Source organism: Zea mays, chromosome 3 (assembly GCF_902167145.1).
Source record: "Zea mays cultivar B73 chromosome 3, Zm-B73-REFERENCE-NAM-5.0, whole genome shotgun sequence".
In the NCBI taxonomy this organism is placed as follows: domain Eukaryota; kingdom Viridiplantae; phylum Streptophyta; class Magnoliopsida; order Poales; family Poaceae; genus Zea; species Zea mays.
The window spans coordinates 172,110,523-172,129,927 of record NC_050098.1 but is presented as its reverse complement, the minus strand read 5'-3'; the positions used below and the strand labels follow the sequence as shown (position 1 = coordinate 172,129,927).

The window sequence follows — 19,405 nt, the reverse complement described above, 5'->3', positions numbered from 1 at the left end:
TGGATTCGGCTCGCAGGCTGAATGGGTGCGAGGCTCTTTCGCTTCGCACCGTGCTGTGCTAGGGCCGGAATGGCAAGGTTCGGTGCACGTCACACACAGGCTGAATGGGCGGTGGTGTGTACTCCCCGATTAAGAAAAAAAGTGAATTTGTTAGGGAGCTAATCCGTCTGTAATTGACTCAAGTGTCTTGAAAGGGGTGCCCTGATGATGGGCATGGAGAGAGAGAGCGCGAGAGATCATTGAGGCTGAGAAGAGGAGCTTGCATGTGCCACTCACGAGACCATGATGGAAAGGAAAGGCGGGAGGCAAAGTGGGTGACTGCAATTGCAAGATTGGGTAGTGAGTGGTTCAGGTGCCAATGTAGCCGGCTCCTCCCCCTGCAGGCTGCCGTGGTAGTGTACCTATCGTGCGTGTGTATTCCACTCACGCGCTCCCATCTTTCGCTTGTGCCCAGATGTTGTAGAATTAGAATCTTGCCACCTTTTGTTTGTCCTACCTTCCATTCCACAACCCCAGCTCCAGCTACCACCACCACAAAACCTAGTATTACGACTCCTCGAAATTCCTCTCCTCATCAAAACTAAAACAGTCACCACAAGTCCCTAATGGTAGCATTCTCGACCCTTCCCAGCTGCATTAGCAGCCAAAACCGATCCGTGTGTTTTTTGGAGGCCGCCACCAGGCCAAAAGGAAACAACTTCGATTCATTATTATTGATTGGCCTTGCATTGGAGGCCAATGATTGAGGCCAGTAGAATTAACCAAAGCATCCATCCATACCATGCCATACCATACGGTGCAGTGCAGTGCAGGGAAGGGAGGGGAGGGGACGGCGACAAGGTACCCCCATGTGGGGCTGCGGATCTTGCGAGATGGGAGCGAGGGAAGAAAGAGTAGGAGTAGTTTGGTAGGAAAGGGCGGCCAAGCCAGGCAGGCTCATGCCGCAACGTTTTGTGGGCGTGCGTGCACGGTGCATCCAACACCCCGAACCACCGCCGCATGGTTGTCACCGTCACATGGAGACGGGGGTGGGGACCCAGCGATGGCACCCACCCGAACCACCGCCCGCTTGTGTTTCTTTCTTTTCCCCCATGCGCATGCGCTCCAGCCTCCACCGGTTTTGACCAGGCATTTGTTGGCCTGGAAGCCTGCTGCAGCTTCACCGCATCCGTCCATGGTATTGGTGTTGGAGGTTTCATTCACCTCCTGGCTACTGCTCCTGCGGCACTGCACTTGTTGCACTGACTGAACTTTACAGGATGCTCCTGTAATTGGCAAAATGGTAGTCGAGCGAGCCTGCCTTGAGATGCATGCATACGGCGTCGTGTATGGAGTATGGACCCATCTGTGCAGTTGGAGAGATGGTGACAAAAAAGATTATTTCAAAAGGAATATGATGACAAGAACACTGTTGATGGACGACACAGCTCGATGGTTTTTCCTCCTCCCTGCTTGGTACTGCGGCAGAGTTTAATGGATTTCGTTTTCTCTTCAAGTACAGCAGAGAGAGAGAGGGAGAGAGGCCAGCTACCTTCCAGCTCTGCAGAATTTCTTCTGTTTTTTATTTTTTATTTTTTGAGGAATTGTTAGCTTCACTCTTCTGTCATTCTATGAGATGGATGGATGTACAGACTGAAAAGCTGCATACATTCACATACGAACTGCTTATTTCCTCTTCTGATCTAGATTTGTATCCCTTCTTATATATAAAAATAAATATTTGCAACAACAACAAAAAAAAAACATTGTACATTCTATATAATCTACAGGTACAAAAGGTGAGAAGAAGAAGAAGAAGAAGGAAAAAAAAAAGGGACAGCCCGCTACCACTCGAATCCCCCTCTACCGCCTGGCGCGGTGTTCTTCTACCACCGACGGTCCGCGCGAACAAAAAATCATGTTGGCAGACTAACAACGACTACCAGCGATCGATCGGTCATGGCGACGACACCGAAGCGGCTGAGCTCTCGTCGTCGGAGAACCCGGCTCTCAGCGCGTGCAGCCGCGGGAACAGCTGCGGCATCATCGGGTTCACGGGCACCGGGAAGTGGCGCGCGGAGCTGGCGATGGTGCGCTCGTTGATCCTGCCCACCTCCTTGCAGACCTGGTCCAGCACCGCCAGGAAGTCCCTCACGACCATGAAGATCCGGAAAGGGTGCGCCTCCTCCTTGGCGGAGTCGCCGTGGAAGTACTCGGTGATCTCCTTCACCAGCGACAGCGCCACGCTCTCCTGGCACTGCACCCGGATGATCTCGTCGTCCGCCTTCTTCAGGAACCTCTGCATCCTGTCGTGGAACTGCCACGCGTCGTCCCTCGACTTGACCTCCTCGTTCAGCCGCAGCACCTCGGTCACCTTCTCGATCCCTCCCGCGAGTTTGGCGACGTAGCTGCTCAGCACGTCCGAGTCCATGGCCGCCGCCTTCTTCACGTTGCCCAGCTCGCTGGCGAGGCCGCCCACTACCCGGAGACCTAGCCTCTTGCACTCCAGCTCCTCTCGTAGAGGGTTCGCCTGGGTTCTTGGAGTTGTCTGGGTGCTGGCGGACACACGGGCGCCCTCCGTCCGGATCATCTCCTGTACCACGAAGTGCAGAAGGGTCGTGTGCCCATCGGTGCCTTTGACATCCACCAGTTTCAGCAGAGTGTCGAGCTTGAACGCGTGTGCGTCCCCACGGTTTGTGCCAACATTCATCCTGTTGCCGGTCTTCAGAACCGCTTCCAGTAGCTTAAGAAATAGCCTGCTGCTTCTCAGCTCATCACAAGCAGCCTGCGAGTAAACAAAGGGAAAAGGGGATTAGGTTTGAGGAAACGTAATAATGAAAAGGCTACAAAATTTCGGAATGCTCACCTCAAGGGTCTCGAACGACTTCTTGAGGTAATTGACCTCTGCATCGAAGTTCGCTATGTAAAGCATCGCATCGACTCTCTTGAAGGCAAAAGGCACATCGAGCACTGCCTTGAGGAACTTCTCAGCTGGGTTAAGCTTAACTGGAGAAGACTCCTCTTTGAATTCTCTCAGTTTAATCTCCTCTTCCTTAGTGGGAGCCATCTTCAGCAAGGTCTCCAGTAAATCCGCTCCAAAGTTCTCCGTGTTACCTGAATGGCAGGCATGGTTAACACATTAGTGAAGAAGGCAATACAATGGAAAATGTAGACCAACTAGTGTACATCTTCAGCAATATAAGTAAAATAACTCTAGCAACCAGTGATTTTCAGCATAAATGGAGCAGCAACAACTCTCGGCGGTTCTATTTCTATGCTGGCATTCACTTCATTCACACGAACTTACTAAAAGCCCAACCATACTATACGGACACGGACAGTCAAGAATGGCTGCAGTTCAGTCACAAGCTAAATATGGTCAAACACGACTCACGAGCAAAATTATTAATCCTATGGGATCGAGAGAGAGAGAAAAAAAAAACAGTGAACACCAATGTATCATGTATTCATGTATGACGCGAATCAAAATGGCTGAAATCTAGGAAGTAGTGTCAGCGAGGATCTTGTTCACCTTCACAGAGCGCGTCGCTGACCTCTTCCTTGGTAACATTCAGCGCGCGCAGCAAGATGGCAATGTTCTGCGCCTTCTTCGGATCTAGCACCTTGTTCTCGGCCTTGGGCGTCGGCAGCACGGGCCTCCTAGTCGCCTCCTTGGCCGGCGCATTGGCTGGATTGCAAATGAACAGCGTCTCGATCATCTCCTCGTTCACCCTGCGAGAATTCAGCGGAACCTGTAAGGACACCGACCACGAACAGCTGAAACATCTGAGAGAGATGGAAGGTTTTCGCAGAGTTCTCACTGGAATGAGCTGGACTTGAGCTGATCCCACACCATGACGCGGTCAGAGCTGGCCCGGACCTTGTCCCAGTGCAGCGGCTTCAGCTTCGGCCGTGGCGTCGTGTCCTCGGACTTGTCGCCTTGCTCGGAGCTCTCGGGCAGCCAGCTTGGGAACGCGTCGGTGGGCGCAGGGACGCTCCTGAAGCTTGGCGGCGACAGTGCCGGCGAACGGGTTTCTTTGGACGTGTCGGGCTTGCGGACACGGCTCTCCCAGTAGCCCACCGGCGGCGGCGGCGGAGGAGGAGGTGGTGGCGGCGGTCCTGCAGCCGGAGGTGGCCGTGGCGGGTGTGTGCTCGTCGGTAGGGACGGTGGCTGGGCGAACGGGTTTCTTTCGATGGTGTCGGTGCTGGATCTGAGAGCTGGTTTGTCGTTTAGTGGAGAGCACGGGGGCGATGGGGACGGTGGTTTCCGGCGAGGAGGTGGCGGTGGTGGCAGTGTCGGTGCGAAGGGAGGAGGCGGGGGCGGAGTCGGAGGAACCGGCGGGAGGACGACGACGCGCGCGCTTTCCGATCTTGACTTGACGGAGCGGCGGCCGGACTCGCCTGGGCTGGAAAAGGCAGGCGGCGAGGCGGGCGCGGGCGACAGCGTCGCCCCCGGCGAAGATGGGTACGACGGCGTGCTCAGGACCGACCCAGGGGACGGAGTCCTAGAGCGGTCTCGCGCCTCAAGGGCCGCCTGCACTGCCGTCGCCAGAGTCCTGCGCGAGCTCGAGGTCTTTGTTGATGAGCCCCGCGGCGAGTAGAATTCTTCCTCTCCGGACGACGGGGAGGCCGCGCCGGGGCTCCTCGACGGCGCCGGCGCGCACTGCCGCGCCAGCGGCGGAAGCGGGCGGAGCTCGGGCGATCCGCCTGAGCTCCGGGACACCTCGTCGCCGGACGACGTCGTGTCGCTGCTCCTCTCGTCGGCTCTGCTCGCCAGCGTCCCCACGTAGAGGAACTCGGCAGAGGTAGCCGACGCCGGCGCCGGCGCCGGCGCGGCCTCCCTGACGCCGCCTCCGCCGCTGCCACCGAACTCGTCACGCGCGAAGAGGCTCGTCCTTTCCGGGTGCAAGAACTTGGCGTCCCCGCCACCAACGCACCCGCCGCCTCCCCCGCGGGCCGCATTGCGCCGGCGGTGCGAGAAGAAGAAAGCGATGGACAGCCCGAGCACGGCCACCGTGAGCAGCGGCAGCAGTATGGCCGGGACGAGCTTGGAGGACTTCTTGGACCCGTGCGAGTTGCCGGCCGGAGGCGTGGCACCGCTGGAGCCGTTGCTGGGGAACACCAGAGCGGGGTACGTCGGCTGGTCCTGCCCCGTCGGCACAGGAGGCGGGGGCGTCACCGGAATCGCGGGAAAGAACGGCGGCGGCGCCGACGGCTGCCCGGGCTGATCCGGGACGAAGAAGGGCTGGTGGAGCTGCCTCCTCGCGGTGGCGGGAGCGTGGGGGCCGTTGGCTCCATCGACGCAGCAAGTGGCGAGCAAGGTGGGTAACAGCAGCTGCAAGAATTGGCGAGGGGATGGCATTGCGATGGAAGAAGAAGCAGGGGCAACCGGGCAAGTAGACGAGCAAGCAGCAGCAAAAAGCTGCGCGTGTATGGTGTGGTGTGTGTGATCGACAGATCTTGGAGGAGAGAGAGAGAGGGAGGGAGGGAGGGAGGGAGAGGAAGGGAGGTGAGGTGATGTGTTGTAGTGTGGATACAGCTTACATGGAGGTGTAGTATTTTGGATCTGTCTCGCTCCCTCTCCTCTCCGCTCTACCTCTCCTCTTCTACCCATCTTTGTGTGCACCTTTTATTTCGCTTTTGATTAGTAGGTTGTTTTTTATGCGCTCAGTGCAAAAGGCATGTGAGTTGGCCACTAGCCACTAGTGCTGGTTCAGTTTTTTTGTGAACCGTGGAAGAAGAACGGTGGTGGTTGAAGCTTGCCTGGTTTGTTCTCATTCCTTGGCCATTCTCTCGGCTGCTCAGATAAACAAATGCAAGGTTGTTGCGGAAGGGTGTGCAATAGAGCAAAGAGGACGTGTGCAAGAAGAACAAGCTTACAAGCACGAGTAAAATATTGGGGCACTAGCTAGGTTTTCTGTATTTGTGGGGGGCACCATATGGATCTTGCTCATTTTTTTATGGAGTTCTTATACGTCAAGACACAGAGCCAGTCCCACGTGATTTTTTTTGTTTTTGTAGAACTCAATGTATACTCATAAAAATCATGTAAAAGCCCTCTTTTGGTATACTTTCTCGGTGAGGATGAAGGGTTTGAATGTGGAGAATAAACGGCATAGCTATTTGGACCGTGAAAGGGAATTAGGCTTACACCTAGTTCCTAAATAATTTTGGTGGTTGAATTGCCCAACACAAATACTTGGACTAACTAGTTTGCCCAAGTGTATAGATTATACAGGTGTAAAAGGTTCACACTCAGCCAATAAAAAGATCAAGTTTTGGATTCAACAAAGGAGCAAAGGGCCAACCGAAGGCACCTCTGGTCTGGCGCACCGGACTGTCCGGTGTGCCACCGGACAGTGTCCGGTGCACCACCGGACATGTCCGGTGCACCAGAGGACTCCAACGCAAACTCGCCACCTTCGGGAATTCCCAGAGGCACTCGCGCTATAATTCACCGGACTGTCCGGTGTGCCAAGAAGGAGCGGCCTCAGGAACTCGCCAGCTTCGGGAAACTCCAACGGATAGTCCGCTATAATTCACCGGACATGTCCGGTGTGCACCGGACTGTCCGGTGCAACTCTGGAGCAACGGCTACCCGGCGCCAACGGCTACCTGCGATGCATTTATTGCGCGCGCAGCGCGCGCAGAAGTCAGAGTCGCCCATACTGGCGCACCGGACAGTGAACAGTGAATGTCCGGTGCGCCACCGGACATCGAGGCGGGCCCAGAAGTCAGAGCTCCAACGGTCAGAATCCAACGGCAGTGATGACGTGGCGGGGGCACCGGACATGTCCGGTGTGCACCGGACTGTCCGGTGCGCCATCGAACAGACAGCCTCCCAACGGCCACTTTTGGTGGTTGGGGCTATAAATACCCCAACCACCCCACCATTCATTGCATCCAAATTTTCCACTTCTCAACCACTTACAAGAGCTAGGCATTCAATTCTAGACACACCCAAAGAGATCAAATCCTCTCCAACTCCACACAAGTCTTTAGTGATTAGCGAGAGAGATTTGCCGTGTTCTTTTGAGCTCTTGCGCTTGGATTGCTTCTTTTCTTTCTCACTTGTTCTTGTGATCAAAACTCCATTGTAATCAAGGCAAGAGGCACCAATTGTGTGGTGGCCCTTGCGGGGAAGTTTTGTTCCCGGCTTTGATTTGAGAAGAGAAGCTCACTCGGTCGGAAGGACCGTTTGAGAGAGGGAAGGGTTGAAAGAGACCCGGCCTTTGTGGCCTCCTCAACGGGGAGTAGGTTTGAAAGAACCGAACCTCGGTAAAACAAATCCGCGTATCTCACTTCATTATTCGCTTGCGATTTGTTTTCCGCTCTCTCTCGTGGACTCGGTTATATTTCTAACGCTAACCCGGCTTGTAGTTGTGATTATTTTGTGAATTTCAGTTTTCGCCCTATTCACCCCCCCTCTAGGCGACTATCAATTGGTATCAGAGCCCGGTGCTTCATTAGAGCCTAACCGCTCGAAGTGATGTCGGGAGATCACGCCAAGAAGGAGATGGAGACCGGCGAAAAGCCCACTACAAGCCACGGGAGCACTTCATCGGAAGAGTCCCGCACCAAGAGGAAGGAGAAGAAGAAGAGCTCCTCCAACAAAGGGAAGGAGAAGAAATCTTCTTCGCACCACAAAGAGAAGAAGGAGAGATCTTCCTCCCACAAGCCACATCGGAGAGGGGACAAGCAAAAGAGGATGAGGAAGGTGGTCTACTACGAGACCGACACTTCATCAACATCAACCTCCGACTCCGATGCACCCTCCGTAACTTCTAAACGCCAAGAGCGTAAGAAGTTTAGTAAGATCCCCCTACACTATCCTCGCATTTCTAAACATGCACCTTTACTTTCCGTCCCATTAGGCAAACCACCAACTTTTGATGGTGAAGATTATGCTAGGTGGAGTGATTTAATGCAATTTCATCTAACCTCACTCCACAAAAGTATATGGGATGTTGTTGAGTTTGGTGCACAGGTACCATCCGTAGGGGACAAGAATTATGATGAGGATGAAGTGGCCCAAATCGAGCACTTCAACTCTCAAGCGACAACAATACTCCTCGCCTCTCTAAGTAGAGAGGAGTATAACAAAGTACAAGGGTTGAAGAGCGCCAAGGAGGTTTGGGATGTGCTCAAAACCGCGCACGAGGGAGACGAGCTCACCAAGATCACCAAGCGGGAAACGATCGAGGGGGAGCTCGGTCGGTTCCGGCTTCGCAAAGGGGAAGAGCCACAACACATGTACAACCGGCTCAAGACCTTGGTGAATCAAGTGCGCAACCTCGGGAGCATAAAGTGGGATGACCACGAAGTGGTTAAGGTTATTTTAAGATCTCTCATTTTCCTTAACCCCACTCAAGTTCAATTAATTCGTGGTAATCCTAGATATACTAAAATGACCCCCGAGGAAGTTATCGGGAATTTTGTAAGTTTTGAGTGCATGATCGAAGGCTCGAGGAAGATCAACGAGCTTGATGATTCCACCACATCCGAAGCTCAACCCGTCGCATTCAAGGCGACGGAGGAAAAGAAGGAGGAGGCTACACCAAGTCGACAACCAATCGACGCCTCCAAGCTTGACAATGAGGAGATGGCGCTCGTCATCAAGAGCTTTCGCCAAATCCTCAAACAAAGGAGGGGGAAAGACTACAAGTCCCGCTCCAAGAAGGTTTGCTACAAATGTGGTAAGCCCAGTCATTTTATTGCTAAATGTCCTATATCAAGTGACAGTGACCGAGGCGACGACAAGAAGGGGAGAAGAAAGGAGAAAAAGAAGTACTACAAGAAGAAGGGCGGCGATGCCCATGTTTGTCGGGAGTGGGATTCCGACGAAAGCTCAAGCGACTCCTCCGACGACGAGGACGCCGCCAACATCGCCGTCACCAAGGGACTTCTTTTCCCCAACGTCGGCCACAAGTGCCTCATGGCAAAGGACGGCAAACGGAAGAAGGTTAAATCTAACTCCTCCACTAAATATGAGTCTTCTAGTGATGATAATGATAGTGATGAGGAGGATAATTTGCGTGTTCTCTTTGCCAATCTTAACATGGAGCAAAAAGAAAAATTAAATGAATTGATTAGTGCTATTCATGAAAAGGATGACCTTTTGGACTCCCAAGAGGATTGTCTAATTAAAGAAAACAAGAAACATGTTAAGGTTAAAAGGGCTTATGCTCTAGAAGTAGAAAAATGTGAAAAATTGTCTAGTGAGCTAAGCACTTGTCGTGAGATGATTGATTCTAAGGTTGATTCTAAGCACTTGTCTAGTGAGCTAAGCACTACAAGATTCGGAATGAAAATGCTAGTTTAAATGCTAAGGTTGATTCTCATATTTGCATTGTTTCAACTTCCAATCCTAAAGATAATATTGATGATTTGCTTGCTAGGATTGAAGAATTGAATATTTCTCTTGCTAGCCTTAGAGTAGAAAATGATAATTTGATTGCTAAGGCTAAAGATTTTGATGTTTGCAATGTCACTATTTCCGATCTTAGAGATAAAAATGATATATTACGTGCTAAGATTGTTGAACTTAATTCTTGCAAACCGTCTACATCTACTATTGAGCATGTGTCTATTTGTGATAGATGTAGAGATATTGATGTTAATGCTATTCATGATCACATGTCTTTAATTAAACAACAAAACGATCATATAGCAAAACTAGATGCTAAAATTGCCGAGCACAACTTAGAAAATGAGAAATTTAAATTTGCTCGTAGCATGCTTTATAATGGGAGACGCCCTGGCATTAAGGATGGCATTGGCTTCCAAAGAGGAGACAATGACAAACTTAATGTCCCTCCTAAGAACTTGTCTAACTTTGTTAAGGGCAAGGCTCCCATGCCTCAGGATAACGAGGGCTACATTTTGTACCCTGCCGGCTATCCTGAGAGCAAAATTAGGAAAATTCATTCTAGGAAGTCTCACTCTGGCCCTAATCATGCTTTTATGTATAAGGGTGAGACATCTAGCTCTAGGCAACCAACCCGTGCCAAGTTGCCTAGAAAGAAAACTCCTAATGCATCAAATGATAATACCATTTCATTTAAAACTTTTGATGCTTCTTATGTGCTTACTAACAAATCCGGCAAGGTAGTTGCCAAGTTTGTTGGGGGCAAACACAAGGGTTCCAAGACTTGTGTTTGGGTACCCAAAGTTCTTGTGTCTAATGCCAAAGGACCCAAAACCGTTTGGGTACCTAAAGTCAAGAACTAAAATTGTTTTGTAGGTTTATGCATCCGGGGGCTCAAGTTGGATACTCGACAGCGGGTGCACAAACCACATGACAGGGGAGAAAAAGATGTTCTCCTCATATGAGAAAAACCAAGATCCCCAACGAGCTATCACATTCGGGGATGGAAATCAAGGTTTGGTCAAAGGATTGGGTAAAATTGCTATATCACCTGACCATACTATTTCCAATGTTTTTCTTGTTGATTCATTAGATTACAATTTGCTTTCCGTATCTCAATTATGTCAAATGGGCTACAACTGTCTATTCACTGATGTAGGTGTCACTGTCTTTAGAAGAAGTGATGATTCAATAGCATTTAAGGGAGTGTTAGAGGGTCAGCTATACTTAGTAGATTTTGATAGAGCTGAACTCGACGCTTGCTTAATTGCTAAGACTAACATGGGTTGGCTCTGGCACCGCCGACTAGCCCATGTTGGAATGAAGAATCTTCATAAGCTTCTAAAGGGAGAACACATTTTAGGATTAACAAATGTTCATTTTGAGAAAGACAGGATTTGTAGCGCATGCCAGGCAGGAAAGCAAGTTGGCACCCATCATCCACGCAAGAACATCATGACAACCGACAGGCCACTAGAGCTCCTACACATGGACCTATTCGGCCCGATTGCTTACATAAGCATCGGCGGGAGTAAGTACTGTCTAGTTATTGTGGATGATTATTCTCGCTTCACTTGGGTATTCTTTTTGCAGGAAAAATCTCAAACCCAAGAAACCTTAAAGGGATTCTTGAGACGGGCTCAAAATGAGTTCGGCTTAAGGATCAAGAAAATAAGAAGCGACAACGGGACGGAGTTCAAAAACTCTCAAATCGAAGGCTTCCTTGAGGAGGAGGGCATCAAGCATGAGTTCTCTTCTCCCTACACACCACAACAAAATGGTGTAGTGGAGAGGAAGAATCGAACTCTATTGGACATGGCAAGGACCATGCTTGATGAGTACAAGACTTCGGATCGGTTTTGGGCCGAGGCGGTCAACACCGCTTGCTACGCCATCAACCGGTTATATCTTCACCGAATCCTCAAGAAGACATCATATGAACTCCTAACCGGTAAAAAGCCCAATATTTCTTATTTTAGAGTCTTTGGCAGCAAATGTTTTATTCTTGTCAAAAGGGGTAGAAAATCTAAATTTGCTCCTAAGACTGTAGAAGGTTTTTTTCTTGGTTATGACTCAAACACAAGGGCATATAGAGTCTTTAACAAGTCCACTGGACTAGTTGAAGTCTCTTGTGACGTTGTGTTTGATGAGACTAACGGCTCTCAAGTAGAGCAAGTTGATCTTGATGAGATAGGTGAAGAACAGGCTCCATGCATAGCGCTAAGGAACATGTCCATTGGGGATGTGTGTCCTAAGGAATCCGAAGAGCCTCCACATACACAAGATCAACCATCCTCCTCCACGCAAGCATCTCCACCAACACAAGTTGAGGATGAGACTCAAGATGTTGAACAAGAAGACCAAGAAGATGAGCCACCTCAAAATGACGGCAACGATCAAGGGGGAGATGCAAATGATGAAGACAAGGAGGATGAAGAACCAAGACCGCCACACCCAAGAGTCCACTAAGCAATCCAACGAGATCACCCCGTCGACACCATCCTCGGCGACATTCATAAGGGGGTAACTACTAGATCTCGTGTTGCACATTTTTGTGAGCATTACTCGTTTGTTTCCTCTATTGAGCCACACAGGGTAGAGGAAGCACTACAAGATTCGGATTGGGTGGTGGCGATGCAAGAGGAGCTCAACAATTTCACAAGGAACGAGGTATGGCACTTAGTTCCACGTCCTAACCAAAATGTTGTAGGAACCAAATGGGTCTTCCGCAACAAGCAAGACGAGCATGGTGTCGTGACAAGGAACAAAGCACGACTTGTGGCCAAGGGATACTCCCAAGTCGAAGGTTTGGATTTCGGTGAAACCTATGCACCCGTAGCTAGGCTTGAGTCAATTCGCATATTATTAGCCTATGCTACTTACCATGGCTTTAAGCTCTATCAAATGGACGTGAAAAGTGCCTTCCTCAATGGACCAATCAAGGAAGAGGTCTATGTTGAGCAACCTCCCGGCTTTGAAGACAGTAAGTATCCTAACCATGTCTATAAGCTCTCTAAGGCGCTTTATGGGCTCAAGCAAGCCCCAAGAGCATGGTATGAATGTCTTAGAGATTTTCTTATTGCCAATGGGTTCAAAGTCGGAAAAGCCGATCCTACACTCTTTACTAAAACTCTTGAAATGACTTGTTTGTATGCCAAATTTATGTTGATGATATCATATTTGGGTCTACTAACGAGTCTACATGTGAAGAGTTTAGTAGGATTATGACACAGAAATTCGAGATGTCTATGATGGGGGAGTTGAAGTATTTCTTAGGATTCCAAGTAAAGCAACTCCAAGAGGGCACCTTCATTAGCCAAACGAAGTATACTCAAGACATTCTAAGCAAGTTTGGGATGAAGGATGCCAAGCCCATCAAGACTCCCATGGGAACAAATGGGCATCTCGACCTCGACACGGGAGGTAAGTCTGTGGATCAAAAGGTATACCGGTCGATGATTGGTTCATTGCTTTATTTATGTGCATCTCGACCGGACATTATGCTTTCCGTTTGCATGTGTGCAAGATTCCAGTCCGACCCTAAGGAATCCCACCTTACGGCCGTAAAACGAATCTTGAGATATTTGGCTTATACTCCTAAGTTTGGGCTTTGGTACCCTCGGGGATCCACATTTGATTTGATTGGTTATTCGGATGCCGATTGGGCGGGGTGTAAAATTAATAGGAAGAGCACATCGGGGACTTGCCAGTTCTTGGGAAGATCCTTGGTGTCTTGGGCTTCAAAGAAGCAAAATTCAGTCGTTCTTTCCACCGCCGAAGCCGAGTACATTGCCGCAGGCCACTGTTGCGCGCAATTACTTTGGATGAGGCAAACCCTGCGGGACTACGGTTACAAATTGACCAAAGTCCCTTTGCTATGTGATAATGAGAGTGCAATCAAAATGGCCGACAATCCTGTCGAGCACAGCCGCACTAAACACATAGCCATCCGGTATCATTTTCTTAGGGATCACCAACAAAAGGGGGATATCGAGATTTCTTACATTAACACTAAAGATCAATTAGCCGATATCTTTACCAAGCCTCTTGATGAACAAACTTTTACCAAACTTAGGCATGAGCTCAATATTCTTGATTCTCGCAATTTCTTTTGCTAGATTGCACACATAGCTCATCTATATACCTTTGATCATATCTCGTTTATATGCTATGACCAATGGGTTTTCAAGTCTATCTCAAACCAAGTCATAGGAATATTGAAAGGGAATTGGAGTCTTCGGCGAAGACAAAGGCTTCCACTCCGTAACTCATCCTTCGCCGCCACTCCAAGCTTCTCTCCATCTTTAGGGGGAGAATTCAAAGCAAAAGGAATTCGTCTTTGGGGAGAGAGTAAGCCCAAAGCAAGAGGACTTCGTCTTTGGTATATTCTTAACTCATTTGTTTATGACCAAAGGGGAAGAAATTACTTCGAGGGCTCTAATGATTCCGTTTTTGGCGATTCATGCCAAAAAGGGGGAGAGAGTATGAGCCCAAAGCAAAAGGACCGCACCACCACCAATTTCAAAACTTCGTGTTTCCAAAGAACTTTATGTGTTTCCAAAGAGTTTTATCAATTGATATCCTATTGTGTTCAAAAGGGGGAGAAAGTAGTATTTCAAAAATGATATATCAAAACCCTCTTGAACACTAAGAGGAGGATCTCTTTAGGGGGAGTTTTGTTTAGTCAAAGGAAAAGCATTTGAAACAGGGGGAGAAAATTTCAAATCTTGAAAATGCTTCTCAAAATCTTATTCATTTGCCCTTGACTATTTGCAAAAGAACTTTGAAAAGGATTTACAAAAGAATTTGCAAAAACAAAACATGTGGTGCAAGCGTGGTCCAAAATGTTGAAAATGAAGAAACAATTCATGTATATCTTGTAAGTATTTATATTGGCTCAATTTCAAGCAACCTTTGCACTTATATTATGCAAACTAGTTCAATTATGCACTTCTATATTTGCTTTGGTTTGTGTTGGCATCAATCACCAAAAAGGGGGAGATTGAAAGGGAATTAGGCTTACACCTAGTTCCTAAATAATTTTGGTGGTTGAATTGCCCAACACAAATACTTGGACTAACTAGTTTGCCCAAGTGTATAGATTATACAGGTGTAAAAGGTTCACACTCAGCCAATAAAAAGATCAAGTTTTGGATTCAACAAAGGAGCAAAGGGCCAACCGAAGGCACCTCTGGTCTGGCGCACCGGACTGTCCGGTGTGCCACCGGACAGTGTCCGGTGCACCACCGGACATGTCCGGTGCACCAGAGGACTCCAACGCAAACTCGCCACCTTCGGGAATTCCCAGAGGCACTCGCGCTATAATTCACCGGACTGTCCGGTGTACACCGGACAGTGTCCGGTGCGCCAAGAAGGAGCGGCCTCAGGAACTCGCCAGCTTCGGGAAACTCCAACGGATAGTCCGCTATAATTCACCGGACATGTCCGGTGTGCACCGGACTGTCCGGTGCAACTCCGGAGCAACGGCTACCCGGCGCCAACGGCTACCTGCGATGCATTTATTGCGCGCGCAGAAGTCAGAGTCGCCCATACTGGCGCACCGGACAGTGAACAGTGAATGTCCGGTGCGCCACCGGACATCGAGGCGGGCCCAGAAGTCAGAGCTCCAACGGTCAGAATCCAACGGCAGTGATGACGTGGCGGGGGCACCGGACATGTCTGGTGTGCACCGGACTGTCCGGTGCGCCATCGAACAGACAGCCTCCCAACGGCCACTTTTGGTGGTTGGGGCTATAAATACCCCAACCACCCCACCATTCATTGCATCCAAGTTTTCCACTTCTCAACCACTTACAAGAGCTAGGCATTCAATTCTAGACACACCCAAAGAGATCAAATCCTCTCCAACTCCACACAAGTCTTTAGTGATTAGCGAGAGAGATTTGTCGTGTTCTTTTGAGCTCTTGCGCTTGGATTGCTTCTTTTCTTTCTCACTTGTTCTTGTGATCAAAACTCCATTGTAATCAAGGCAAGAGGCACCAATTGTGTGGTGGCCCTTGCGGGGAAGTTTTGTTCCCGGCTTTGATTTGAGAAGAGAAGCTCACTCGGTCGGAAGGACCGTTTGAGAGAGGGAAGGGTTGAAAGAGACCCGGCCTTTGTGGCCTCCTCAACGCGGAGTAGGTTTGAAAGAACCGAACCTCGGTAAAACAAATCCGCGTATCTCACTTCATTATTCGCTTGCGATTTGTTTTCCGCTCTCTCTCGTGGACTCGGTTATATTTCTAACGCTAACCCGGCTTGTAGTTGTGATTATTTTGTGAATTTCAGTTTTCGCCCTATTCACCCCCCCCCCCCCCCTCTAGGCGATTATCAGACTGGTGCGGCTACAATTTATAAAGACAAAACATACATAATAAATGAATAAATAAATAAATAAATATGTTGATTACTTGTTTATGAGGGGAAGATCACAAGGGTTTCTTCTTCTTCCCTCTGGAGTTAGTTAGCACAACCTTGTTAGATTCTATGGCGGCTAGGGTCGATTACTAAGCCCTAGAATACCAATATATATGTATCTACAATAACTCGATGATGAGTAGATCTATTCTACTGAGGGGTATAGGTACATATACCGTCGTTGTTGTTCTTAGTCATCATTGTGGTGGCGTCTTGCAGCGAAGACCCGCCTTCTCCTCCTCCTCCTCCTTCTCGATCTCCCCGCGTGGGACGAGGAGATTGGTTCCTGTCGTTGATCGGCGGTGGATAAGCTCCTCCAGTATCGCCTGCAGGGGAATCTCAGATCCTGATAGGATGGAGATATAAGACATAGTCACAGCTATTCCAGTCACTCCGAGTGTCTAGGGGATCGCTTCATCTAAGTATGTCGATTAGAGTTTTATGGTCGAGCGATTAGCATTAGCTAAACTCATCGACCCCCTTAATCTATTTATATGACATCGTGTGATCGAGGGCTACAACCAACGCTTAGGATAGCCCCTCGATCAGGGACGCGGTTAGACGGTTAGAATTAACTCTACCTAGTTACTGATAACCGGCTAGTATAGATAACATGTACTAATTAACAAACCTTGCTTAGTTCTTGAGTTTTTACTAGCATTATTACAGACAGGCAGACGGACACACAAGTTTTTTTCTTCTTCTGGGAAAGCGTACGTGAGGCAACACCAACGGTGGGTGAGAGACTCCTCATGTCGTGTCGGTGCGAGACGATAGGGTAGCGAGAGCCATGGAGCATGGTGAATTAGGGTCTGTTCGGAAGGAATCCCAAATCAGCTTCGGCTCTTAGAGGAGCCTTTCCAAATAGTCTAAAAAAAAAGCTTCCAACAAAGAGCATAAGGAGCCAAATCCATTTTTATAGAGATGAGTTGGAGCTAAAAAAATTGACTTCTAATGGCTCCTTCTCTCACTCATCTCTCGGGTCAAGAGAAACCGTTTTTTCAAATGATTTGTTAAAAAACACTGACTTCTAAAGATAAGTTGTTCTTAAAGATAAGACAGAGCCGAATTATTTTTAGATGAGCCACACCCGTGCCAAACGTAGCCTTATTTGTTAAAAAACACTGATTTTTAGATGAACCAAATCAGCGCGCGGCACATATGCCTGCATGCAGGCGACGGCGGATGGCGGTGCGGATATATAAATTCTTGCTAGCGTCGGCGGCACGCGCACATGGTTTCTGCATGCCATGCCGCCCACGCCCCACGGTGCGGCGTTTCTGCTCCAGGCGCGGTCCGAGTCAGCCCCGACGGCCGCCCAGCGCCCAAGCCAACGTGGGGCGCGTGAGGGCAGGAAAGGCCGCGGCCGCGGCGTGGGCGACCGGTGCCGTTGGGCGCCCCTGCGCCTGCGCTCGGCAGGAGACGCTAGCTTTTGCCACGTACGGTTCGGCGCGCGGGCGCTGTGGCGTCTGGTGGGAGGGCGGTGGCCTGCTCCCGCGGCCCTCGCAGAGCCAGCGCGCGATGGACGGAGCTTACGATACCACCACCTGCTGACCTGCCTCGCGAGTCGCGAGTCCTCCCGGCTTTTCTCCCCCCCTGCGCCACCGCTGGATTTGGGCCTCGGCCGCTGGGGGCTGACGAGGGAACATTTTGGAAAGCTGGCACGAGGGCAAGGTGCGTGTGTGTTTCTACTTTCAACAGCGGCGTGTTCACTGTTCAGTGTGGTCGTGTGGAGGGACAGTGACTTGCCACACACTACGGAGTACCCCATATATGTAGCGCGGCGTGTACGTAGGCCGGAACCAAGGATCTCCAGTGCGTGTAGTACCTGTAAACTACTGTAGTCGTTGTAGACAAAAGCTAGTGCTCCCCACAAATGCATCGAAATGAAAGTAGCACGATTTTAATTGGAAACGAATCCTGGTGTCACTATTTACCATATATTAATTACAATACGAATATTATCATATACAGATACAGGACTAGACTTCTTAATATTAATCAAAATTTATCATTGTATATCACTAGTAATGTGATATTAACATAATTATTTATTTGTGATATAAATATTTTAAATGGTGTACATCAATTTCCAGTACATTATTAAAATTTAAAATCACTTGTAATTAGTAATAAAAAATGATTTTATTGAATATTTTTTTTCCTTTCGGATATGAATGGTATATGATATTTCACGGTGTCGGGGACCATAATTAGGGGTACCCCCAAGACTCCTAATCTCAGCTGGTAACCCCCATCATCACAAAGCTGCAAAGGTCTGATGGGCGTGATTAAGGTCAAGGCTCAGTCCACTCTGTAAGGAAAATGGACCCCGGGCCATTTGGCTAATTGAGTTTTGGTGTTTGATGAACAACACAATCTGTGAACTAATGAGTTTTCTAGTGTTTGTATTTGTAGTTCACAGGATGCGAAGAGAATTGGACCAAGGCAATGAGGATGCAACACCTCAAAAGAAGACATAAAAAGATGCATAGGAGTCCAATACTCAAGAACAAAGAAGCCCGAAGAAATCAGCGAAGAAATCCAAGAAACGGGCTGTCAGCCAGCGCCTGGTGGCGCACCGGACATCAATGTCCGGTGTGCACCGGACTGTCCGGTGAGGCACCGGACAGTCTGCGCAGAGAGGCAACAGACATGCGCTCTCTGGCTGTAGCACCGGACTGTCCGGTGTGCACCGGACTGTCCGGTGTGCCAACGGGCAGACGGCAACGGTCGGATCCAACGGTCGACCGCTGTAGGCACCAACGGTCAGCTGACGTGGCGTGCACCGGACACTGCACAGTAGATGTCTGTCCGGTGCACCCGACGACAGAAAGCTGCTGCTTTCCGTCCAACGGCTAGTTTGGGGTGTGGAGGCTATAAATACCACCCCAACCGGCCATTCTCAAGTGTGGGAGCCCAAGCAATATACCAAGGCATATTGTAGACATTTCCAAGTGCTCAAACACCCAAGTGCTTAATAGAATCACTCGGTGATTAGCGTAGGTGCTTTGCGAAGTGCTTAGGTTAGTTAGACCGCTTTAGCGCTTGCTCTAGGTGAACCCTAGATTGTTGAGTGAGTTTAGATAAACCTCACAACCCCTCGGCTCTTGCGTGAGCCATTGTAATTGTACCGAGTGGGGCGAGAGTCTTGCGAGACCGTGACAACCGCATTTGTGTCACGGCCGCCACCGTGTACCGGAGGGAACGAGGCCCGCGACGTTTCGGCCGGAAGCTCGATAGTGGAGACGGCGGGGAGCGTCCGAGAGGAGCCGGAAGCGGAGCACCACTTGCGTGTGGAGAAGGCTCGTGGCTCTCTACGGAGTTACTCGACCGAGGTGCTTGGCCCTCGCGTGGGCTTCCCTTCGCGTAGGGGCACCAACGAGGATTAGTCGGGACCTTGCACGGTTCCGGATACCTCGGTAAAAATACCGGCGTCATCCACGAGAGTTTTCTTCTCTACTTTGCTCTTTAAGTTTCCGCATTTATATTAAGTATTTAAGTTTCAATCTTGTATTCATACATATCTAGTGTAGATTGAAACTTAGCCTTTGCGGTAGAGATAGCAACACTTAGACAAAACCTAGTTTGCACATTCTAGTTTGACTATTTGCATAGGTTTTGCTCTAGGGATTTAATTGT

At 49.4% G+C, this 19,405-nt stretch overlaps 1 protein-coding gene across 1 annotated transcript; it reads right to left on the bottom strand.

The window, feature by feature from the left end:
• Positions 1-1,651: 1,651 nt before the first annotated feature.
• Positions 1,652-4,709, bottom strand: LOC100192542 (Formin-like protein 1). The gene is given in 4 exon segments (NM_001137761.1): positions 1,652-2,764; positions 2,846-3,093; positions 3,512-3,711; positions 3,801-4,709. Coding segments are annotated over 4 exon segments (1,311 nt in total). The 5' UTR covers positions 3,836-4,709; the 3' UTR covers positions 1,652-1,936.
• Between the last annotated feature and the right edge of the window lie 14,696 nt (positions 4,710-19,405).